The sequence below is a fragment of the Mastigoproctus giganteus genome, chromosome 11 (assembly GCF_048544385.1).
Source record: "Mastigoproctus giganteus isolate SK-2022 chromosome 11, ASM4854438v1, whole genome shotgun sequence".
Taxonomy (NCBI): Eukaryota; Metazoa; Arthropoda; class Arachnida; order Uropygi; family Thelyphonidae; genus Mastigoproctus; species Mastigoproctus giganteus.
Window position 1 is genome coordinate 30148074 of NC_143585.1, and position 18740 is coordinate 30166813.

Here is an 18740-nt window from a genome sequence, read left to right on the forward strand (position 1 = left end):
GATAGAACATAGCATTCAACCTACCAGTTTGGGAAACCTTGCCTACACTGCACAAACAGGTTTAACCTCAAATATCCACTACTAATCCTTCTACCAATTTCAATCCTTCTAAAACTGAGTCTTGTCTTATATCTCGGAAAAAGAATTCTTCTGCTTTTATGCTTATCTTCGATGACACTCAGATCTAGACAAGATCACGTGTCTCTATTAGGGATTACCCTGAATTTTAGTCTCTGATCCCATAAGCACATCACAAATATTGCTTCCTCTGCATCTAAAAAACTGGGTTTCCCCTTTTACACTTGACATTACTTTTCTTCTAAACAACTACTACCTCTGCACAAATGCCAAATCTGTCCAACCATGAAATATGGTACCAACATCTAATGCTGCAATCCCATAATCGCTGTCAGACTTCTAGATTCCATTCAAAAGGGGGCAGTTAGGTTAATTAATGACTCATCTCTTACAAAGCCTCTCCACTCTCTGTCTCATAGATGTTCTGTTTCTGCTGCATGCTTTATCTATGCATGCTTCCTTGAACACTGTTCTTCTGAAATGCCTTCTTTAATTCCCCCTCTCTCTTCCGAACCAGCCCAAATGTGATAGGTGGAACAGGACAAGGCTATGTCTGCCAGAGGCAAAGGTTAATGATGTTGTAAAGCGGATATCATCTTTTAACGGCACAAAAGGTGATATTGTTGTATATGTTGGCACTAATGACATTAAGAATAGGAGACCGGCAGAATTACTTAACAAGTACAGGTCACTGTTGAAAAAAAGCCGTGAATTAGGGTTGAATTTGAAAGTGTCTGCAATTCTGCCCAGATACGATAGGAAGGAGTATATGATGCAAGCCTTGTCGATCAATTCGGCCCTGGAAAAATTGTGCAAGGCTCAAGGGGTAAAATTTTTTTCAGCCTGGTCTGTACTTGTTAACAGGAGAGACTGCTTCTACAGGGATGGGATACACTTAAATAGAAAGGGTGCAAGAATATTTGCTGATGCTATCGAAGCAGTGTTGGGTGGGTCGGAAAACTGCTAGCTTGGGGCGATACAAGGACTAATAGATTAACAGTAGCCATTGGCTGAGGTGAAAGTGATTCTTGCACTGCTTCTATTGGAATGAGCAGCAGCCCGGAAAATAAGATGCAGGGTATTTAAGAGACTGCTGGGAGTCATTACGGTACAAGTAAACACATGGGTTGTGTTAGAGTAGCTAAGAATAGAAACAGATGCATGTATACTTGCATATTCACCAATGCTAGGAGTTTCATTAATAAATTTGATGAATTTGAGGTATTGAGAGGCCTGTCAAGCTCACAGCTGCCCAACTCAATGCCAGAGCTCACTCCTAGGCATCAGGCAACACAGCGGCAATCTCCAAGGCAGAATGCGCTGGTCCCGAAGGAACTTTATTTTCAGGGAGACGGGGAATATATTGCGTAAAAAGGATAGATGGAACAGGACCAGGGTATGTCTGCCAGGGGCAAACGTTTATGACGTTGTAAAGCATATGTCATCTTTTAAGGGCACAAAAGGTGATATTGTTGTACACGTTGGCACCAATGACATTAAGAATAGATCTGCAGATTTACTTAACAAGTATGGGTCAATGTTGCAAAAGTTGAGAGTCAGGGTTAAATTTGAAAGTGTCTGCAATTCTGCCCAGACACGATAGGAGAGAATACATGATGAGAGCCTTGTCAATCAATTCGGCCCTGGAGGGAATGTGCAAGGCTCAAGGGGTAGAATTTTTTTCAGTGTGGTCTATGCTTGCTAACAGGAGAGACTGCTTCTACAGTGATGGGATACACTTAAATAGAAAGGGTGCAAGAATATTTGCCGATGCTATCGAGGCAGTGTTAGGTGGGTTGGAAAACTGCTAGCTTGGGGGGGGATTCACAGACTAAAAGTTTAAAAGTAGCGGCAGGCAGAGGTAAAGGTGATCCTTGCACAACTTCTATTAGAATAAGTAGCGGCAGGCAGAGGTAAAGGTGATCCGTGCACAACTTCTATTAGAATAAGTAGCGACCTGGGGGTTTCAGGGACGGATGGCAGTCATCGTGGAACAGGTGAGTATATGAGATTTGTTAGTAGTAGTAGTAGTAGTGGCATGTGATGCAAGAAAGCAAATGTATGAGCTTATGCAGCATCAGCCAAAAAAAAAAAATCACACCATTAACTCCAAATGCCTGTCCAGTTCCTCCTTAAATTTATTCAACCTATCAACTTCCACAACAACAGATGGAAGTTTGTTCCAGCAATTAACCACCCGCTGGCTAAAGGCAAATTTCCGCACATCTATTCTACATCTGTCTTTTCTTAATTTGAATTTATGCCTCCTTAGGTTCGTAATCTGAACAAGTGGAAGGATCCCATCAGAATTCAGCGTGCTCAACCCATTCAAGGCCTTATATACCTCAATCAGATCACCGCGCAGGTGCCTAGTCTCCAGCCACTGCAATTTGCAGAACTTAAGCCTCTCTTGGTAAGAGGATCCCTTCATTCCCCTCACCAACCTTGTTGCCCTTCTCTGTACACGCTCAAGTAAATCTACATCCTTCCTAAAATGAGGCCTCCAGACCTGTACGCAGTACTCAAGGCGTGGCCTGACCATTGCCTTATACAGAGGGATAATCACCTCCTTTTCCCTGCTAGCAAAATTCCTATATATCATTGACAAAACCCCATGACCTGCCCTGGCAGCCTGTCTACATTGGTCAGAGAACTTCATATCTGACTGCACAATTACTCCCAGGTCTTTTTCATTTTCTACCACCTTAAGTGTAGTACCACACAGTTGGTACGTTTCTCTGGGGTTACTTCTACCCATATGCAGTACTTTGCATTTGTCAAGGTTAAACTTCAGTTGCCACTTCTTAGCCCATTTGCCCAAATTATCTAGATCCTGTTGCAGTAGCACACTGCCATTACTGTCATTAACAACCCTGCCAACCTTTGTATCATCTGCAAACTTCGACATTAAGCCTGATATACTTTCATCAATATCATTGATAAATATACAAAACAACAGTGGACCTAACACCGAACCCTGTGGGACTCCACTAATAACATTAGTCCAAGAAGAGCAGCACACATTGATTACCACCCTCTGTCCTCTCCCACTTAACCAGCCTTTTATCCATTGTAGCAACTTACCCTTAATACCATTCTGCTCCAATTTGTACAATAGTCTTCCATGCGCAACAGTGTCAAAAGCTTTCCTAAAATCCAAATATATGATATCAAAATTATTTTTTGCATCCAGTTCCTTTGTAACCACATCATAATATCCTATCAAATTTGTCAGACAAGACTTTCCCTTAACAAACCCATGCTGTGTCTGAATTATTGCTGCAGTCTTGTCTAGATGATCCTGCAATGCATCTTTAACCAGCGACTCCATTATTTTCCCCGGAACAGAAGTTAAACTAACTGGTCTGTAATTTCTCGTGTCACCCTTCAATCCCCCTTTGTGAATTGGGGATACATTTGCACATCTCCAGTCCGTGGGAACCTCCCCTGAGTCCAAGGATGCTCTCATAATTATGGCTAAGGGTTTGCTTAGTTGCTTTGCTGCCTCCTTTAATATAACTGGATAGATCCCATCCACCCCAGGTGCTTTTCTTACGTTTAACTTCAACAATTTCTCTTCCACTTTGCTCTCAGTTATTACAAGATCATTAAGCACCCTGCTACAATTTGATAACCTTCTGCCATTTTCAAACCTTAATAACTCCTCATGTGTGAATGTAGATGCAAAATACTCATTCAGTTTGTTTGCTATCTGAGCAGGATCATCAACAGTCGAACCATCGATGTCAAGTGGACCAATCAGATTCATCCCCTTCCTTTTAGAGTTTATATAAGAAAAGAAATTCTTGCTGTTTTTCTTAGCACCTTTTGCCAAGGATTTCTCGTAATCTGCCTTCACCTGCCGAACCTCCTTTGTGACCTGATTACAGACCAGCTTATATCTGCCATAGGCTTCTGAGTCGCTTGATAATTTATATGCATCCCATGCATTTTTCTTCTCTGTTACGAGTCTCATTAATTCATTTGACAACCATTTAGGCCTAAACCTTGAACAATATTTCTTAATAGGTATGAAACTTTTAGTAGCCTCCACGATTAATTCCTTGAATGCTTCCCACTTAGAATTTACTGTTGGTAACATCGTCAGTTGATCCCACTGTACTCCCCTTTACGGAAGCAAAAACCCTTTCCTTTACCCCTGATGGTAATTAAATCTTTAAGTAAATCCCACGTCAGTACACTGTGATCACTGCCACCTAGTGGTTCTTTTATTTGCAAATTCCTAATACTTGAATGATCACTGCTGATAACCAGATCAAGAGTATTACTTTCTCTGGTTGCCTCTCGAACATGCTGCTGCAGAAAACAATCATCCAATAAATCCACAAAAGTCTGACTAGTGTGTGAGTGCCCAACCCACAAGTTCCAGTTAATATCTGGGAAGTTAAAATGCCCCATTATAAGACATTCCGATTTACTAGCCCACTCTATTTCTCTGTACAATTGTTCATTGTACTCATTCAAGTCATTAGGCCTATAACACACTCCTACTCTAATTTTTGCTTTCGCAGTGCTTATGTCACACCAAACTGACTCAACAGTGCACTGTTCATCTGTATCAACTGGATGCACTTCTTTTGATTTTATGTTTTTCTTTATTAACAGCATAACACCTCCTCCCTTCCTATCCTGTCTATCCTTTCTGTACACATTGTACTTCCCAAATTCCAGTTCGGCATTCCTTATATCTGTGTGACACCACGTCTCTGATATCTCAACAATATCCGCCTTTGATGTCTTGACTAACACTTCAAATTCATCAAATTTATTTACTATACTTCTAGCATTGGTATACATGCAAGTATACATGCACCTATTCCTATTCCCAGCCACTCTAACACATCCCATATACCCACCTGTTTCACGATGACTGACATCCGTCCCTGAAACCCCCGACACCCCTCGCTCTAGGTCGCTACTTATTCTAATAGAAGTTGTGCAAGAATCACCTTCACCTCTGCCTACGGCTACTGTTAAACTATTAGTCCTTGTATCCCCCCAAGCTAGCAGTTTTCCGACCCACCTAACACTGCCTCGATAGCATCAGCAAATTTTCTTGCACACTTTCTATTTAAGTGTATCCCATCCCTGTAGAAGCAATCTCTCCTGTTAACAAGTACAGTCCAGGCTGAAAAAAATTCTACCCCTTGAGCCTTGCACAATCTTTCCAGGGCCGAATTGATCGACAAGGCTCTCATCATATACTCCCTCCTATCGTGTCTGGGTAGAATTGCAGACACTTTCAAATTCAACCCTAATTCACGGCTTTTTTTCATCAGTGACCTGTACTTGTTAAGTAATTCTGCCGGTCTCCTACTCTTAATATCATTAGTGCCAACGTGTACAACTATATCACCTTTTGTGCCCTTAAAAGGTGATATCTGCTCTACAACGTCATCAACCTTTGTCCCTGGCAGACATACCCTGGTCCTGTTCCATCTATCCTTTCTACAAAGGATGTTTCCCGTTTCCCTGACAATAGAGTCACCAACAACTACTAGTTCCTTTGGGACCAGCGCAATCTGCCTTGGGGGTTGCCGCTGTGTTGCGTGATGACCAAGTGCAAGCTCTGGCGTTGATGTGAGCAGCTGAGAGCCTGATGGGCTCCTCAATTTAGATCTTTCGAGGGCATCCACCCTGTCCTTCAAACTCTCATATAGGCCCATAACAACGCTGAGTTGTCGCCTGATTTCCTTACATCGCACACACACACAAAGACATCCCCCATGGCAATATCATGTTCCGTTCCAGATAGTTCTGCAAACATTTCACAAGTTGCACATTTTTTAAGGCTGTGATGCGTTGGAGAATCGCCCCCCTCAGTTCTCCCCCGAGTCACAGCACTCCTGCCACTTTGTGCCCGTTGCTTTGCTGCTCTAGTTTGGGGCATGATATTTTAAATTAATAAGATCAATAAATTAAATGTCAATACTACGCTATCTAATAGAAACAGTGAAGCGTATTACTGTTTCTATAATTATACGTTAGAGCTACCTAACTACCTCAATTAAAAAATTGAATTCCCGATCACTATATACAAAACAATGCCTGCAATATTCGAATGAAATAACGGTTTTATAAAGTATTACATATATCTACAAAAACTGTTTATACAAATAAAAATAAAAATAACCAGCGTAATTGTCTTATTATTAGGGTAACTAATAATAAGAATAGGTACATGTATACTTCCATGTATACCAATGCTAGAAGTATATTAAATAAATTTGATGAATTTGAAGTGTTGGTCAAGATATCAAAGGTGGATATTGTTGGGATAGCAGAGACGTGGTGTCACACAGATATAAGGAATGCAGAACTGGAATTTGGGGAGTACAATGTGTACAGAAAGGATAGACAGGATAGGAAGGGAGGAGGTGTTATGCTGTTAATTAAGAAACACAAAATCAAAAGAAGTGCATCCAGTTGATATAGATGAACAGTGCACTGTTGAGTCAGTTTGTGCGACATAAGCACTGCGAAAGCAAAAATTAGAGTAGGAGTGTGCTATAGGCCTAATGATTCTGATGAATATAATAAGAAACTGTATAAGGAAATAGAGTGGGCCAGTAAATCAGCGAGTCTTATAATGGGGGATTTTAATTTTCCAGATATTGACTGGAATTTGTGATTTGGTCACTGACACACTAGAAAGGCTTTTGTGGATTTATTGGATGTTTGTTTTCTACATCAGCATTTTTGGGAGGCAACAAGAGGTTGTAATACTCTTGATCTGATTATTAGTAGTGATTCTTCATGCATTAAGAACATGCAGATAAAGGAACCACTAGGGGGCAGTGATCACAGTGTGCTAAAGTGGGATTTACTCAAAGAGGTAACTTTGAGTAAAAAGGCAACTACAATGGTTTGAGACAGTAATTAAATTCTATGCAGTGGGACCAACTGATGACGTTACCAAAAGCAAATTCAAAACAGAAAGCATTCAAAGAATTTATCTTGGAAGCTACTAGGATTTACATACCAACTAAGAAATATTGTTCAAGGTTTAGGCCTAAATGAATGTCAGATGAACTAATGAGACATATGGCAGAGAAGAAAAATGCATGCGATATATATAAATTAATGGGTGACATGGAAGCCTATATAGATATAAGCTGGTCTGTAACCAAGTCAGAAAGGAGATTAGGCAGGTAAAGGCAGATTATGAGAAATCCTTGGCAAAGGATGCAAAGAAAAACGGAAAAGAATTCTTTACCTATGCAAACTCTAGAAGGAAAGGGATGAATTAGATTGGTCCACTGGATATTGATGGTTCAACTGTTGATGATCCTGCTCAGGTGGTTAACAAACTAAATGAGTATTTTGCATCTACATTCACACATAAGGAGTTATTCAGGAAGGGGAATGCCAGAGGGGAAGTAAACTCTGGCAGTGAGCTAGATGATTCTGTAATAACTGAGAGGAAAGTGAAGGAGAAATTGTTGAGGATAAACATAACAAAGGCTCCCGGAGTGGATGGGATCTATCCAGTTATATTAAAGGAGGAAGCAAAGGAAGTAAGCAAACACTTAGCCATAATTATGAGAGCTTCTTTGGACTCAGGGAAAATACCCGTAGACTGGAGATGTGCAAATGTGACCCCAATTTACAAAGGAGGATCAAAGGCTGACAAAAGTAATTATAGACCTGTGAGTTTAACTTCTGTTCCAGGAAAATTAATGGAGGCACTGGTTAAAAAAGCACTGCAAGATCATCTAGACAAGACTTCAGTTATAGCTTGGACACAGCATAGTTTTGTTAAGGGAAAGTCTTGCCTGGACAATTTGATTGGATACTATGATGCAGTCACAAAAGAACTGGATGCAGGGAATAACTTTGATATTATATATTGGGATTTTAGAAAGGCTTTTGATACTGTTGCACATGGAAGACTGCTGCACAAATTGGAGCAGTGTGGCATTGGAAGCAAATTGCTGATATGGATAAAGGGATGGTTGAGGGGGAGAAGACAGAGAGTGGTAATCAATGGACACTGCTCATCGTTGAGTAATGTTATTAGTGGAGTCCCTCAGAGTTAAGTGTTGCGTCCGTTATTGTTTTCTGTATTATACATGATATTTATAATGGTATATCAAGCTTAATGTCCAAGTTTGCAGATGATACAAAGGTTGGTAGGGTTGTTAAGGATGCTACTGACACTATGCTGCTGCAACAGGATCTGGAAAGGTTGAGCAGATGGGCTGAGAGGTGGCAAATGAAGTTTAACACTGACAAATGTAAAGTGCTACATATGGGAAACAGTAACCCCAGAGCAACGTATCAACTCTGTGGTACTACACTGACAGTGGTAGAGAATGAAAAGGACCTGGGGATAATTGTGCAGGTAGATATGAAGTTCTCTGAGCAGTGCAGATGGGCTGCTAGAGTAGCTCATGGTGTCTTGTCAATGATATACAGGAATTTTTGTAGCAGGGATAAGGAGGTGATTATTCCCTTGTATAAGGCATTGGTCAGGCCACACCTTTAGTACTGTATACAGGTCTGGAGGCCTCATTTCAAGAAGGATGTAGAGCTGCCGGAACGAGTATAGAGAAGGGCAACAAGATTAGTGAATGGAACAAAGGATTGCTCTTACAAAGAAAGGCTTAAGTTTTGCAAATTACAGTGTGTGGAGACTAGGCACCGGTGAGATGATCTGATAGAGGTGTATAAAGCCTTGAATGGTTTGAGCATGCTCAATGCTGATGGGATTCTTCCTCTTGCTCAGAATAATCACCTGAGAGGGCATAAATTCAAATTGAGGAAAAACAGATGTAGGATAGATGTGCTGAAATTTGCAGTGGGTAGTTGGTTGGTGGAACAGACTTCCATCCCTTGTTGTGGAAGTTGATAGTCTAAATAAATTTAAGGCTCAGCTGTACAGTTATTTCGAACGAACGGAGGGGTGAAATGGGAGTGGTTTTTTTTTTTTTTTTTTTTTTTTGGCTGATGCTGCATAAGCTTGCTTTCTTGCATCATATGCCTCTACTAATGCTAATGCTTTTATGCTATTATTAACAGTAGAAGGAAGGGGTTGAATCACATTGGGTCACTTGTTGTTCATGGGGTAACTGATGATGAGTCTACTCAGTTTGCAAACTTAACTGAATAGGTATTTTGCATCTACATTCGCTACATGAGGAATTCTTTAGGATAGTGGATGTCAAAAGTTTATCAAATTCTAACAAGGAGCTAAATGACCTTCTGATAACTGAAAGGAAAGTGGAGGAGAAATTGTTGAGAATGGACATAAAAAAGACATCTTGGGCAGATGGAATCTATCCAATTATATTAAGGGAGGCAGAAAAGGAGGTAAGCAAATCCTTAGCCATAATTATGAGAGCATCCTTGGATTCAGGGTTCATTCAGTACATTCAGTACCTGTGGACTGGAAAAGTGCAATTATATCCCAAATGCCAAATGTATGGAAATAATTCGTAAAAGGGGATCAAAAGGCGATATGAGTAATTACAGACCTGTTAGCTTAACTACAGTTCCAGGGAAAATAATGGAATCACTGGTTAAAGAAATAATACAAGATTATTTGGACAGGCATACGATTATACTGCAATCATAGCATGGAATTGTCACGGGATGGTCTTGTCTATCTAATCTGATATGTTACTATGATCCAATGTCCAGGGAACTGGATGCAAAAAATAATTTTACAATATATACTTATTTTCAAGGAAGGGTTTTGATACGGTAGCACATGAAAGACTGCTGTACAAATTTGGAGCAATTTGGCATTAAGGGCAAGTTACTGCTATGGATAAAGGGTCAGTTAAGTGGAAGAAAACAGAATCATTATCACTGGGAACTGCTCTTCATGGAGTAGTAGTAGTAGTAGTAGTAGTGGCATGTGATGCAAGAAAGCAAGTGTATGAGCTTATGCAGCATCAGCCAAAAAAAAAAAAAAAATCACACCATTCCCTCCAAATGCCTGTCCAGTTCCTCCTTAAATTTATTTAACCTATCAATTTCCACAACGACAGATGTACCCCCTTTAGATTTAATATTCTTCTTAACTAAGAGTATAACCTCTATATGTCTCCTGTCCTGTCTGTCCTTTGTAAATGTTGTATTCCCCATATTCATATCAGCATCACATGTCTGAGTGATACCACATCTCTGCTATTCCTACAATGTTTGCATTTGATATCTTAATCAGTACTTGAAATTCATCAAATTTATTAACAATGATCCTAGCATTAGTGTATGCACGTGTACATGCAAGTGTTCTTACTCTTAGTTACCCTAACACAGCTTCCGTGATTACCCACAGCAGGGCCAGAAATCCCAGACACCTTGTTTTCCAGCCTGCTGCATGTACCAATAGTAGCAATGCAAGAATCACTTTCACCTCTACCTGCAGTTCTAGTTAAACTATTAGTCTATGTATCCCCCCCCACAAGCTAGCAGTTTTCTGACTCACCTATCACTGCCTTGACAGCATCAGCAAATATTCCTGCACTCCTTCTATTCAAATGTATCCCATTCATGTAAAAACAGTCTCTCCTGTTAACAAGCACAGACCACTCGGAGAAAAATTCTACTCCACGAGCCTTGCACATTCTCTCCAGGGCTGAATTAACTGATAAAGCTCTCAACGTATACCCCCCACCAATTTTAATTCCTAGCAGAATTGCAGATACTTTCAAATTCAATCCTACTTTGCAACTTTTTACCAACACTACTCTGTACTTGTTAAGTAAGTCCTCAGATCTGCTACTCTTAATATCATTAGTACCAATGTGTGCAACACTCTCACTTTTTTTGCCCTTAAAAGATGATATCTACTCTAAAACGTCATCTATTTTTGCCCCTGGTAGACATACACTGGTCCTATTCTACTTATCCTTCTTGCACAACATATTTCCCATTACCTTTGCAACAGAGTCACTGATAATAACTAACTCCTGTGGAACCAGCATATTCTACCTTGAAGATTGCCGTTGTGTTGCCTGATGCACATTTTTTTAAGCTTTTTTTAAGGCATATATATCCATATACACGGTGGTCAAAGTAGCAACGTAAAAATATGCAAGTGTATCTTCATATAAACATATTGTTCTACATATAAGAAAACATGATAACTTTATTCAAGAGATTCAATTTACCTGTCTGCAAAAGCTGTTCAAAATATTGTTCTGAATCAATGAATGTTTCAATTTCTCTCAGCCTCTAGTGAATGTGTAGGGAAGCCCATTTCTGTTCAGAAAACTCATTCATAAAAAAGATTAACCAGGCAGTGACAGCACCCGTCATTTGTAGCAAAAATGGTGGCAAGGTACCAGGTGCCCATTTTCTTTTTAGTTTTTGTAAAACATTTTGGGTTTTGTTAAATTTTTCTTGAACAGTAACAATATTTAATCTTTTCTTAATGTATTACAATGTTTATTGGATGTAAATTTTAAAATCAAGTGTGTTTTAGACCTTTTTTGTTTTGAAAAAAAAAATATATATATATATATACTAATTTAGCTAAAAATTACAAAACCATATTAGACATACACTGATGAGCCAAAACATTATGACCACCTACCTAATATGATGTTGGTCCTCCACATGCAGCCAAAACAGCTTGTACCTGGCAAGTCATGGACGCTACAAGATTTATAAATGTGCCTTGTGGTATCTGATACCAACACATAACCAGCAGATCCATTAACTCTTGTAAGGTCTGTGGTTGAGATGCTGTTCTAACACAAACCACAGATGCTCAATAGGATTGATGTCTGCGGAATTTAGAGGCCACGGCAATACTTGGAAATCTTCCTCATGTTCTGCGACCCAGTCTTGAGCAATCCGGAGGGTGTGACATGCTGCATTATCCTGATGAAAGGTGGCACCACCAGAGGGAAAGCCCGTTGCAATGGAAGGATGTACCTGGTCAGCAATGATGTTTAGGTAAGTGGCAGACGTTGGAGTGCCCAGCATATGGATGACTGGACCCAGGGTATCCCAGCAGAACATCGTCCAAAGCACGACACCACTAACACCGGCTTGTTTTTGTCACGGTGCATCCAGGCACCATCACTTCCCCAGGTAAACGACATACACGTACGTCCACATGGTGCAACAGGAAATGTGATTCATTGGACCAAATGACCTTCTTCCAATCACTGACGGTCCAGTTTTGATGCTCGCATGCCTATTGTAGGCACTGTCGCCAGTGAACTGTGGTAAGCATAAGCACTCAGAGCAGCCTGTGGCTACACAGCCCCATTTTCAGCAGGGTTCTATGTACTGTATGTTGTGACACATTACTCCCATCACCAGCATTCCAATTACCAGCAAGTTGCGCCACAGTTGCCCTTCTGTTGCCACGTACCATCCGGGAGAGCCTTCGCTCACCTCAAGCATCGATGAGCCATGGTCGTCCAACACCTCGCCGGCAGTTTGTGGGTTTCTCCTCCTTGGACCACTTTCGGTAGGTACATGAGCTGACCATGAGCATTCCACCATTTGCCATTTTGGATAGGATCTGACCCAGTCATCTGGCCATTACAATTTGGCGTTTGTCAAACTCGCTTAAGTCCGCTGCCTTTCCCACCTGAAGAACAAGAGTAACACTGATTAATGGAACTCAGTATCAGGTGTTTTTTATACCGTGTCCCAACCTGTGCACGTGCCGTAGTTCAACTGCAGTTGCTTCAATTTGCATAATGACTCGCTGGTCATAATGTTTTGGCTCATCGTTGTAAAACAGATGCATCAGTTCTCTAAAGTGCTTGCTTCCATTTTTTTCGATTAAAAGATATTAAGTGTGCGAAATTTCAATCTGTGCATGTACAAGTATTTCTGCTTATTATCTATATAAACATTATTAAAAATTTTAAAAACTTATGTATATTTTACACTATTAATCACTTCCATTTTCAGGCTCATAAACAAACACAGCATTGGTGCTTGTCCAGTAGCATGTCATTCTTCAAGCAAAATCCAAATACTTTGAACAGTGACAGGCACCTGATGCGGAAGTTGAGGGTGACTGAGAGTCGCTCCCAACTTCTATGTGAAACCATAAAAAAATCGCTTCAGAAACTACTGCAGTAAAATTCTGACTCAATTCAGGAAGTTAGAAATATCTGAAATTTTTAATCATTGATTAACAGTTAACATGGGTATGTTATTTTCAAGGGGAACCTGTGAGGTGTCCTGACCACCACTGCTTTATTAATAGCTTATGTTTTAAAGAGTGTATGTATGTATGTATGTATGTGCTCAGTTCCACCTGGCTATAACTTCTATTAAAACTTCTCTCATGATAGTATGGTCTGGTGCCTCATGCTGTAAAGGTGCCACAAAACATTGTTATGTTACTATCATACTGTGTATTACAATCTTAGGTATAATGTTATTCAATCCTGTATAATTCTTGGGGTGTCTATTAATTAAAGAGCCTATTTTTGCATTATTAGTTTAAAACTAAAGTCATGTCAAATTATGGAAAACCTATCATAGTCTAAACTAGAGGTTCTCAAACTTTTATACCTTGAGCCATCTTAAAATTCTTCATAAATTTCACATGTCCCCTCAAGTTCCAGAACAAGTGCAATGAAACAGATTTTATATGAATATACATACTTTTATAAATTAATATATACTTCAATACATTTAATCTCAACAAAATAAAATTCAAATGAAATATGAATAATATAAATAAATAAATAATGCTTTGTAATGTACCTGGATTAGTGGGTTGTTTTGGCCATATTTTGCTAAAAAAGTGCTTCATGAAAACAACAAGTGCCCCAAACCCCAAAAAACCAAATGTGCCATCCCAGATAGGGGTGCACCCCACACTTTGGAACCCTCTGGTCTACAGTGAATCATTTTATCTATGGAGCTATTAATATAACTGAGAGGATATAGTAATCATTTACAAAAGACTGCTGCAATGTAAGTTTAATTTATTAACTTAGAACTATATCACAACTATATAAATCAGAACTATATTTGAAGGAATCATGAATTTATGTGCATAAGATCAATTTCTTAATAATGTAAGAATGATGAAAATGAAATGCAAGTATTATTTAGTATGTGTTGGTTTTTTGTAAATGCATGTTTTTAAGGCCGTCTGCTCAAGTTTATTATTATTAGTATTGGCAAATGATGCAAAGAAGCAAGCTAAAGAATCAGCTAAAAAAAACATACTACCCACTTCATCTGTCCGTTCCCTCTAATAACATGTCCAATTCTTGCTAAATTTATTCAAAGTATCCACTTGCACAACACCAGATTTCACTCTTTGGCAGAAAGAAAATTTTCACATGTCTATAATGAGCCAGCCTTTATCAATTTAAGTATTTTATGTCCCCTTATCTGAGAAAGTATATGTTGTCTGAGAAAGAGCGAGGATACTATCATGATTAAGTTTACTCAATTCATTTAAAATTTTAAATACTGCAAGCAGGTCTCCTTGCAAGCGGCTAGTCTTTAATTGGTGCAATCTGCAGAACCAAAGCTTTTTGTGGTAAGAATACCCCTTTGTGTTCTTGAATGATCTGGTTGCTCTTCTCTGCACTCATTCTAAGAGTTCCACATCTTTATTAAAATGAGGCTTGCAGACCTGTATGCAGCACTAAACATGTGGCCTAACAATTGCTTTATACAATGGAATAATCACTTCCTCTCAGTGATATAAAGGCAAAGTGCCTGTATATCACTGAACTCCATGAGCTGTTTAGTAACCCATCTGCACTGCTCAGGAATATTCATGTCAGATTGCAGAATAAAATTAAAGAAACTCCTAGATCTCTTTAATTTTGGCCACCTTGAGTGTGGTACCACCTATGCAGTACCTTGCATTTACCAATGTTAAACTTTAATTGCCACTTCTCAGCCCATCTGTCTAATTTTTCTAGGTGTTGTTGCAGTAGTATTCCTTGATTCCTATTATTAACCACCCCACTAACGTTTGTATCACCTGAAAACTTAGACAATAAGTTTGATATGCCTTCATCAATATCATTAATAAATATGTTAAACAGTAAAGGGCCTAGCACTGAACCCTGATTGTCTCAGTGTCTTCTTGGACTAATAACATTAGTCCAAGAAGAGCAGCATCCATTTATAACCGCTCTCTGTCTTCTGCCACTCGACCATCCCTTTATCCATAGCAGTAAATTGCCTTAATGCCACACTGGCCCAATTTGTATAGCAATCTTTATAAATGTTCAAATAAAAAAATTAATACAATCATTTTGTTCTAAATCTAGTGTGATTTAATCTCATATTAAATTCTAGTAGTTGATCTATGGTGGAAAGACTTCACATTATCAGACTAATGATATCATAGAAAAAAATATATAATGCATAATATGCTGGTAGTGCACAATAATTGTTATGAGGATTCTTCAACTTTAGTATTAGAGCAGAGGTTTTTAAAGTTGAGTCTGTGAGTTTCATTCCACTGATCTGCAAAACAACTGAGATTACACAAAAAATTAATAAAACATGCTTTTTTATTTCATATTGTATTTCATTTTATAAAAATTAGAATCCCTTCTATTTTTTACAAAATATTTTAGCATCTATAGTATAGGGTATTACAACTGTTAAACAACAGGCAGAAAAAAAAATCACCTAAAACATATCAGGAGTTTTATTGGTAATTACAGTTAGGTGAAATTAAGCATATACATATACTCTTTTTAAAATATAATTAATTAATGAAGCTGTTATCTTAGTTGAACTTCCCTCTAGTCAAAATTTACAACTTTTAGAATCATGGCTGTTAAAGGGTGTTAGCAGAAATTTCCACAAACTCTTAAAGAACATGCCAGTTAGAAATTTTGCCAGTAATGTTTTTATCATTTGTTGATTTTCCTTTACTTGATTTAAGTTCCAATTAGTTAACATCTGCTTCTTTCCCACTATTTAAATTTACACATTATTAATTTCCTGAATAAATATCAATATCCTTGGAAGTACTGCTGTTCTGATTACAACTGAGGACATAGTGAATCTACAGTGAAGTCTGACAGTGGTTGAATCATTATGCAGTCATTTTTCTATTACCATAGACTTCATCTCAAGCTAGTGTCTATTACACTCTAGATAATTCTGCTTTGCTTGTTCTGTATAACGTCTATAAAACGGGACCTTTTCTACTTCAAAATGACAATCCACTGCAATCTCGAAAGTAGCAGTGCATCATATCAAGCCATCAACATTTCACAAGACTTATGTCCAATGTTGTCAACAGCTCTGAACATTTTATTGTATGCTTTAGGAATGAGTATAGGAAATACTCCAGAAGGGATGAGGATATAACTGTTGACAAGAGCAACCTGCCCTTATTAAGTTTTTATTGTCATTATTGTCAATTTTATTATTGTCTACTAAAATTGTCAATTTTAGTAGAGCAGAACAGTTAACTTGTGAAGGCATCTATAAACTGCAAAGAATACTCAACAGTACCATCTCAGAATCTCAGACTAATGAAAGCATGATGAACGTAGAAAAGTATTTGGACACTCCTCTAGCACCTGTGATCATCACTGTAGTATAAGTTCACATTATTGTAGTATTTGTACAAAGGACAATATGCACAAAATTCTCATATACCTAGGAAGATGGCAAGCATCACAGTAGTCCAGGACTTTTAGGTTAATCTAGCTGTTGTCTTTAGCCACTGAGGAAGAGCTTAAAGAAAAAGTTCAAAGAGAATGTCCTTTAAGTTTATTTAACATTCTCATTTTATTGTTTACTGTGCAAATCTCAAAAGTTAAAATTATTTTGGTGAAGGTAAAGGAAGCCTGCATGAGAAGCATGCAAAAGTTCGATGAAATTTACCGGTAAAAGTACTTTGCCGTAACGGCATTTGTATTGTTGCTCGCTCAGTAAACACACATTGGGTGTTATTTGTCAGGAGTAGAAATTGAATCCCATGGGAGCTTGAAACCCTCCCAAAGTGGAGGGGGTAACCTGACCTCTTTTCTTTAGAATCACTGGTGGACTAGTGGATAAATTATTTATTAAGGAAAAAAAAAAAAAAAAAAAAAGGGCAAAGGAAGCCCACACGAGAAGCACGGCAAACTTCGAAAATGTTTACCAGTGAAACTACATTACAAACATTTTTACCGATGCCAGAAATTCCAATATGACTCTGTTCGTGATTCAATTAGTTAATTCAATTAGTGATTCTAAAGAAAAAAGGCCAGGTTACCCCCCTCCACTTCGGGAGGGTTTCAAGCTCCCATGGGATTCAACTTCTACTCCAGACCGATAACACCCACCAGCTTTTTACCGAGCGAGCAACAATACAAATGCCATTACAACAAAGTACTTTTACAGGTAAATTTCATCAAAATTTTGCATGCTTCTTGTGCAGGCTTTCTTTACATTAGCCATTATTTGTTTACTGTTTAATACTGTAAGCTCCTTTAATACAAAGCAGTTACCTTGGATTAAATATTCCTCTTTGTTACAGTACACAACAGTTCAGTTCAGTTCCATCTCCCCTCCCCTCTTTTAACATTTACCATTCTTTGTATGGCCTGCCAGCTTAAAAGTTTCCCTACTCCTGCCTCAATAATGTTTTCAGTCTAATCCAACTAAATTTGCAATACATGTGAGGTGGGGAGGGAGGTATCTTAGAGCACTCTCATGGGCTGTTTTTATTTTGAAATACAATGGTAGACACTCATAAACACAGTATTTAAAAGTCGCATGTTTACTTAGAACCACTATAAAACAATTTTGAAATATATGAGATAATGCCCTAGGCTAACCTGATGGAGAGAGGGAGCTTTAATTTCAATCTACTATCTCAAAACAAAAGAAAAATAAATGCCATTAGTTCTACTTACATCTTTATTATTTTAATAAGTATGGTTAACTTTTAATGAGAGGTACACTAATTAAGAGAAAAAATTTATACAGCAATAATCAGTAGGAAGAAGCTTAGGCCACATACCTGAAACACTTAGCTGTGATGTGCTACTGCTTCGTTTGGATAACCCCCCAAATTGTGTAACCCTGCCACCAGACCATGGCCTGTTCCCACTGTGCTGTTCTGCTACAATTCTCTTATCAGTTGCTGAGCCAACAGCCGTATCAGACAAACTTCCATCTGCCTTATCATCATTAGGACCATCACTATTACTTAAACTATGGTTCATGGTCCCTTGAGAAGGCCGTGGAGGATGGACAGGCCCATATCCCTGCATCCGAGATGTAAATTCACTATAACAAGAATATAAACGTGAACTAAGAATAATTACACAAATGGGTATACATAAATATATAACAAATACCTTGTTCATTCTGTAATTTATATCTCAAAGGTTTGGGAGCAGAGGATTGCATACATAAATTTCCTGTATGCATCTCTACTTCAAACTGGTGATGGGCATAATCGAGAGTCATAATTGAAATAATCAATTATGGCACTTTCATAATCAATTATATGCAAATTAGGTGATTACAAAACCAAAAAGAAGAAAACTGAAGAAAGAAGCAAAAAAACATAACAGTGGAGACATTCAATCTGCTGTTATCAAAACTAAATCTATAAGTGCTGTTACCACTAGAACAATAGATCCATTCATTCTATATATGTACATAGTGGTTGGTGGTGTGTGTGTGTGTGCATGCATGCAGTACTCAGGCAATAGTTCCATTCAGTC

The 18740-nt window shown here is 38.5% G+C and overlaps 1 protein-coding gene across 1 annotated transcript in view; it reads right to left on the reverse strand.

The window, feature by feature from the left end:
* LOC150077846 (regulating synaptic membrane exocytosis protein 2-like) overlaps positions 1-18740 on the reverse strand; it is a 723475-nt gene that overhangs the window by 149444 nt on the left and 555291 nt on the right. Inside the window, exon 19 of the mRNA XM_090384380.1 lies at positions 18029-18297. Within this exon, the coding sequence (XP_090240506.1) occupies positions 18029-18297 (269 nt within the window). The remainder of the gene's footprint in view (positions 1-18028; positions 18298-18740) is intronic.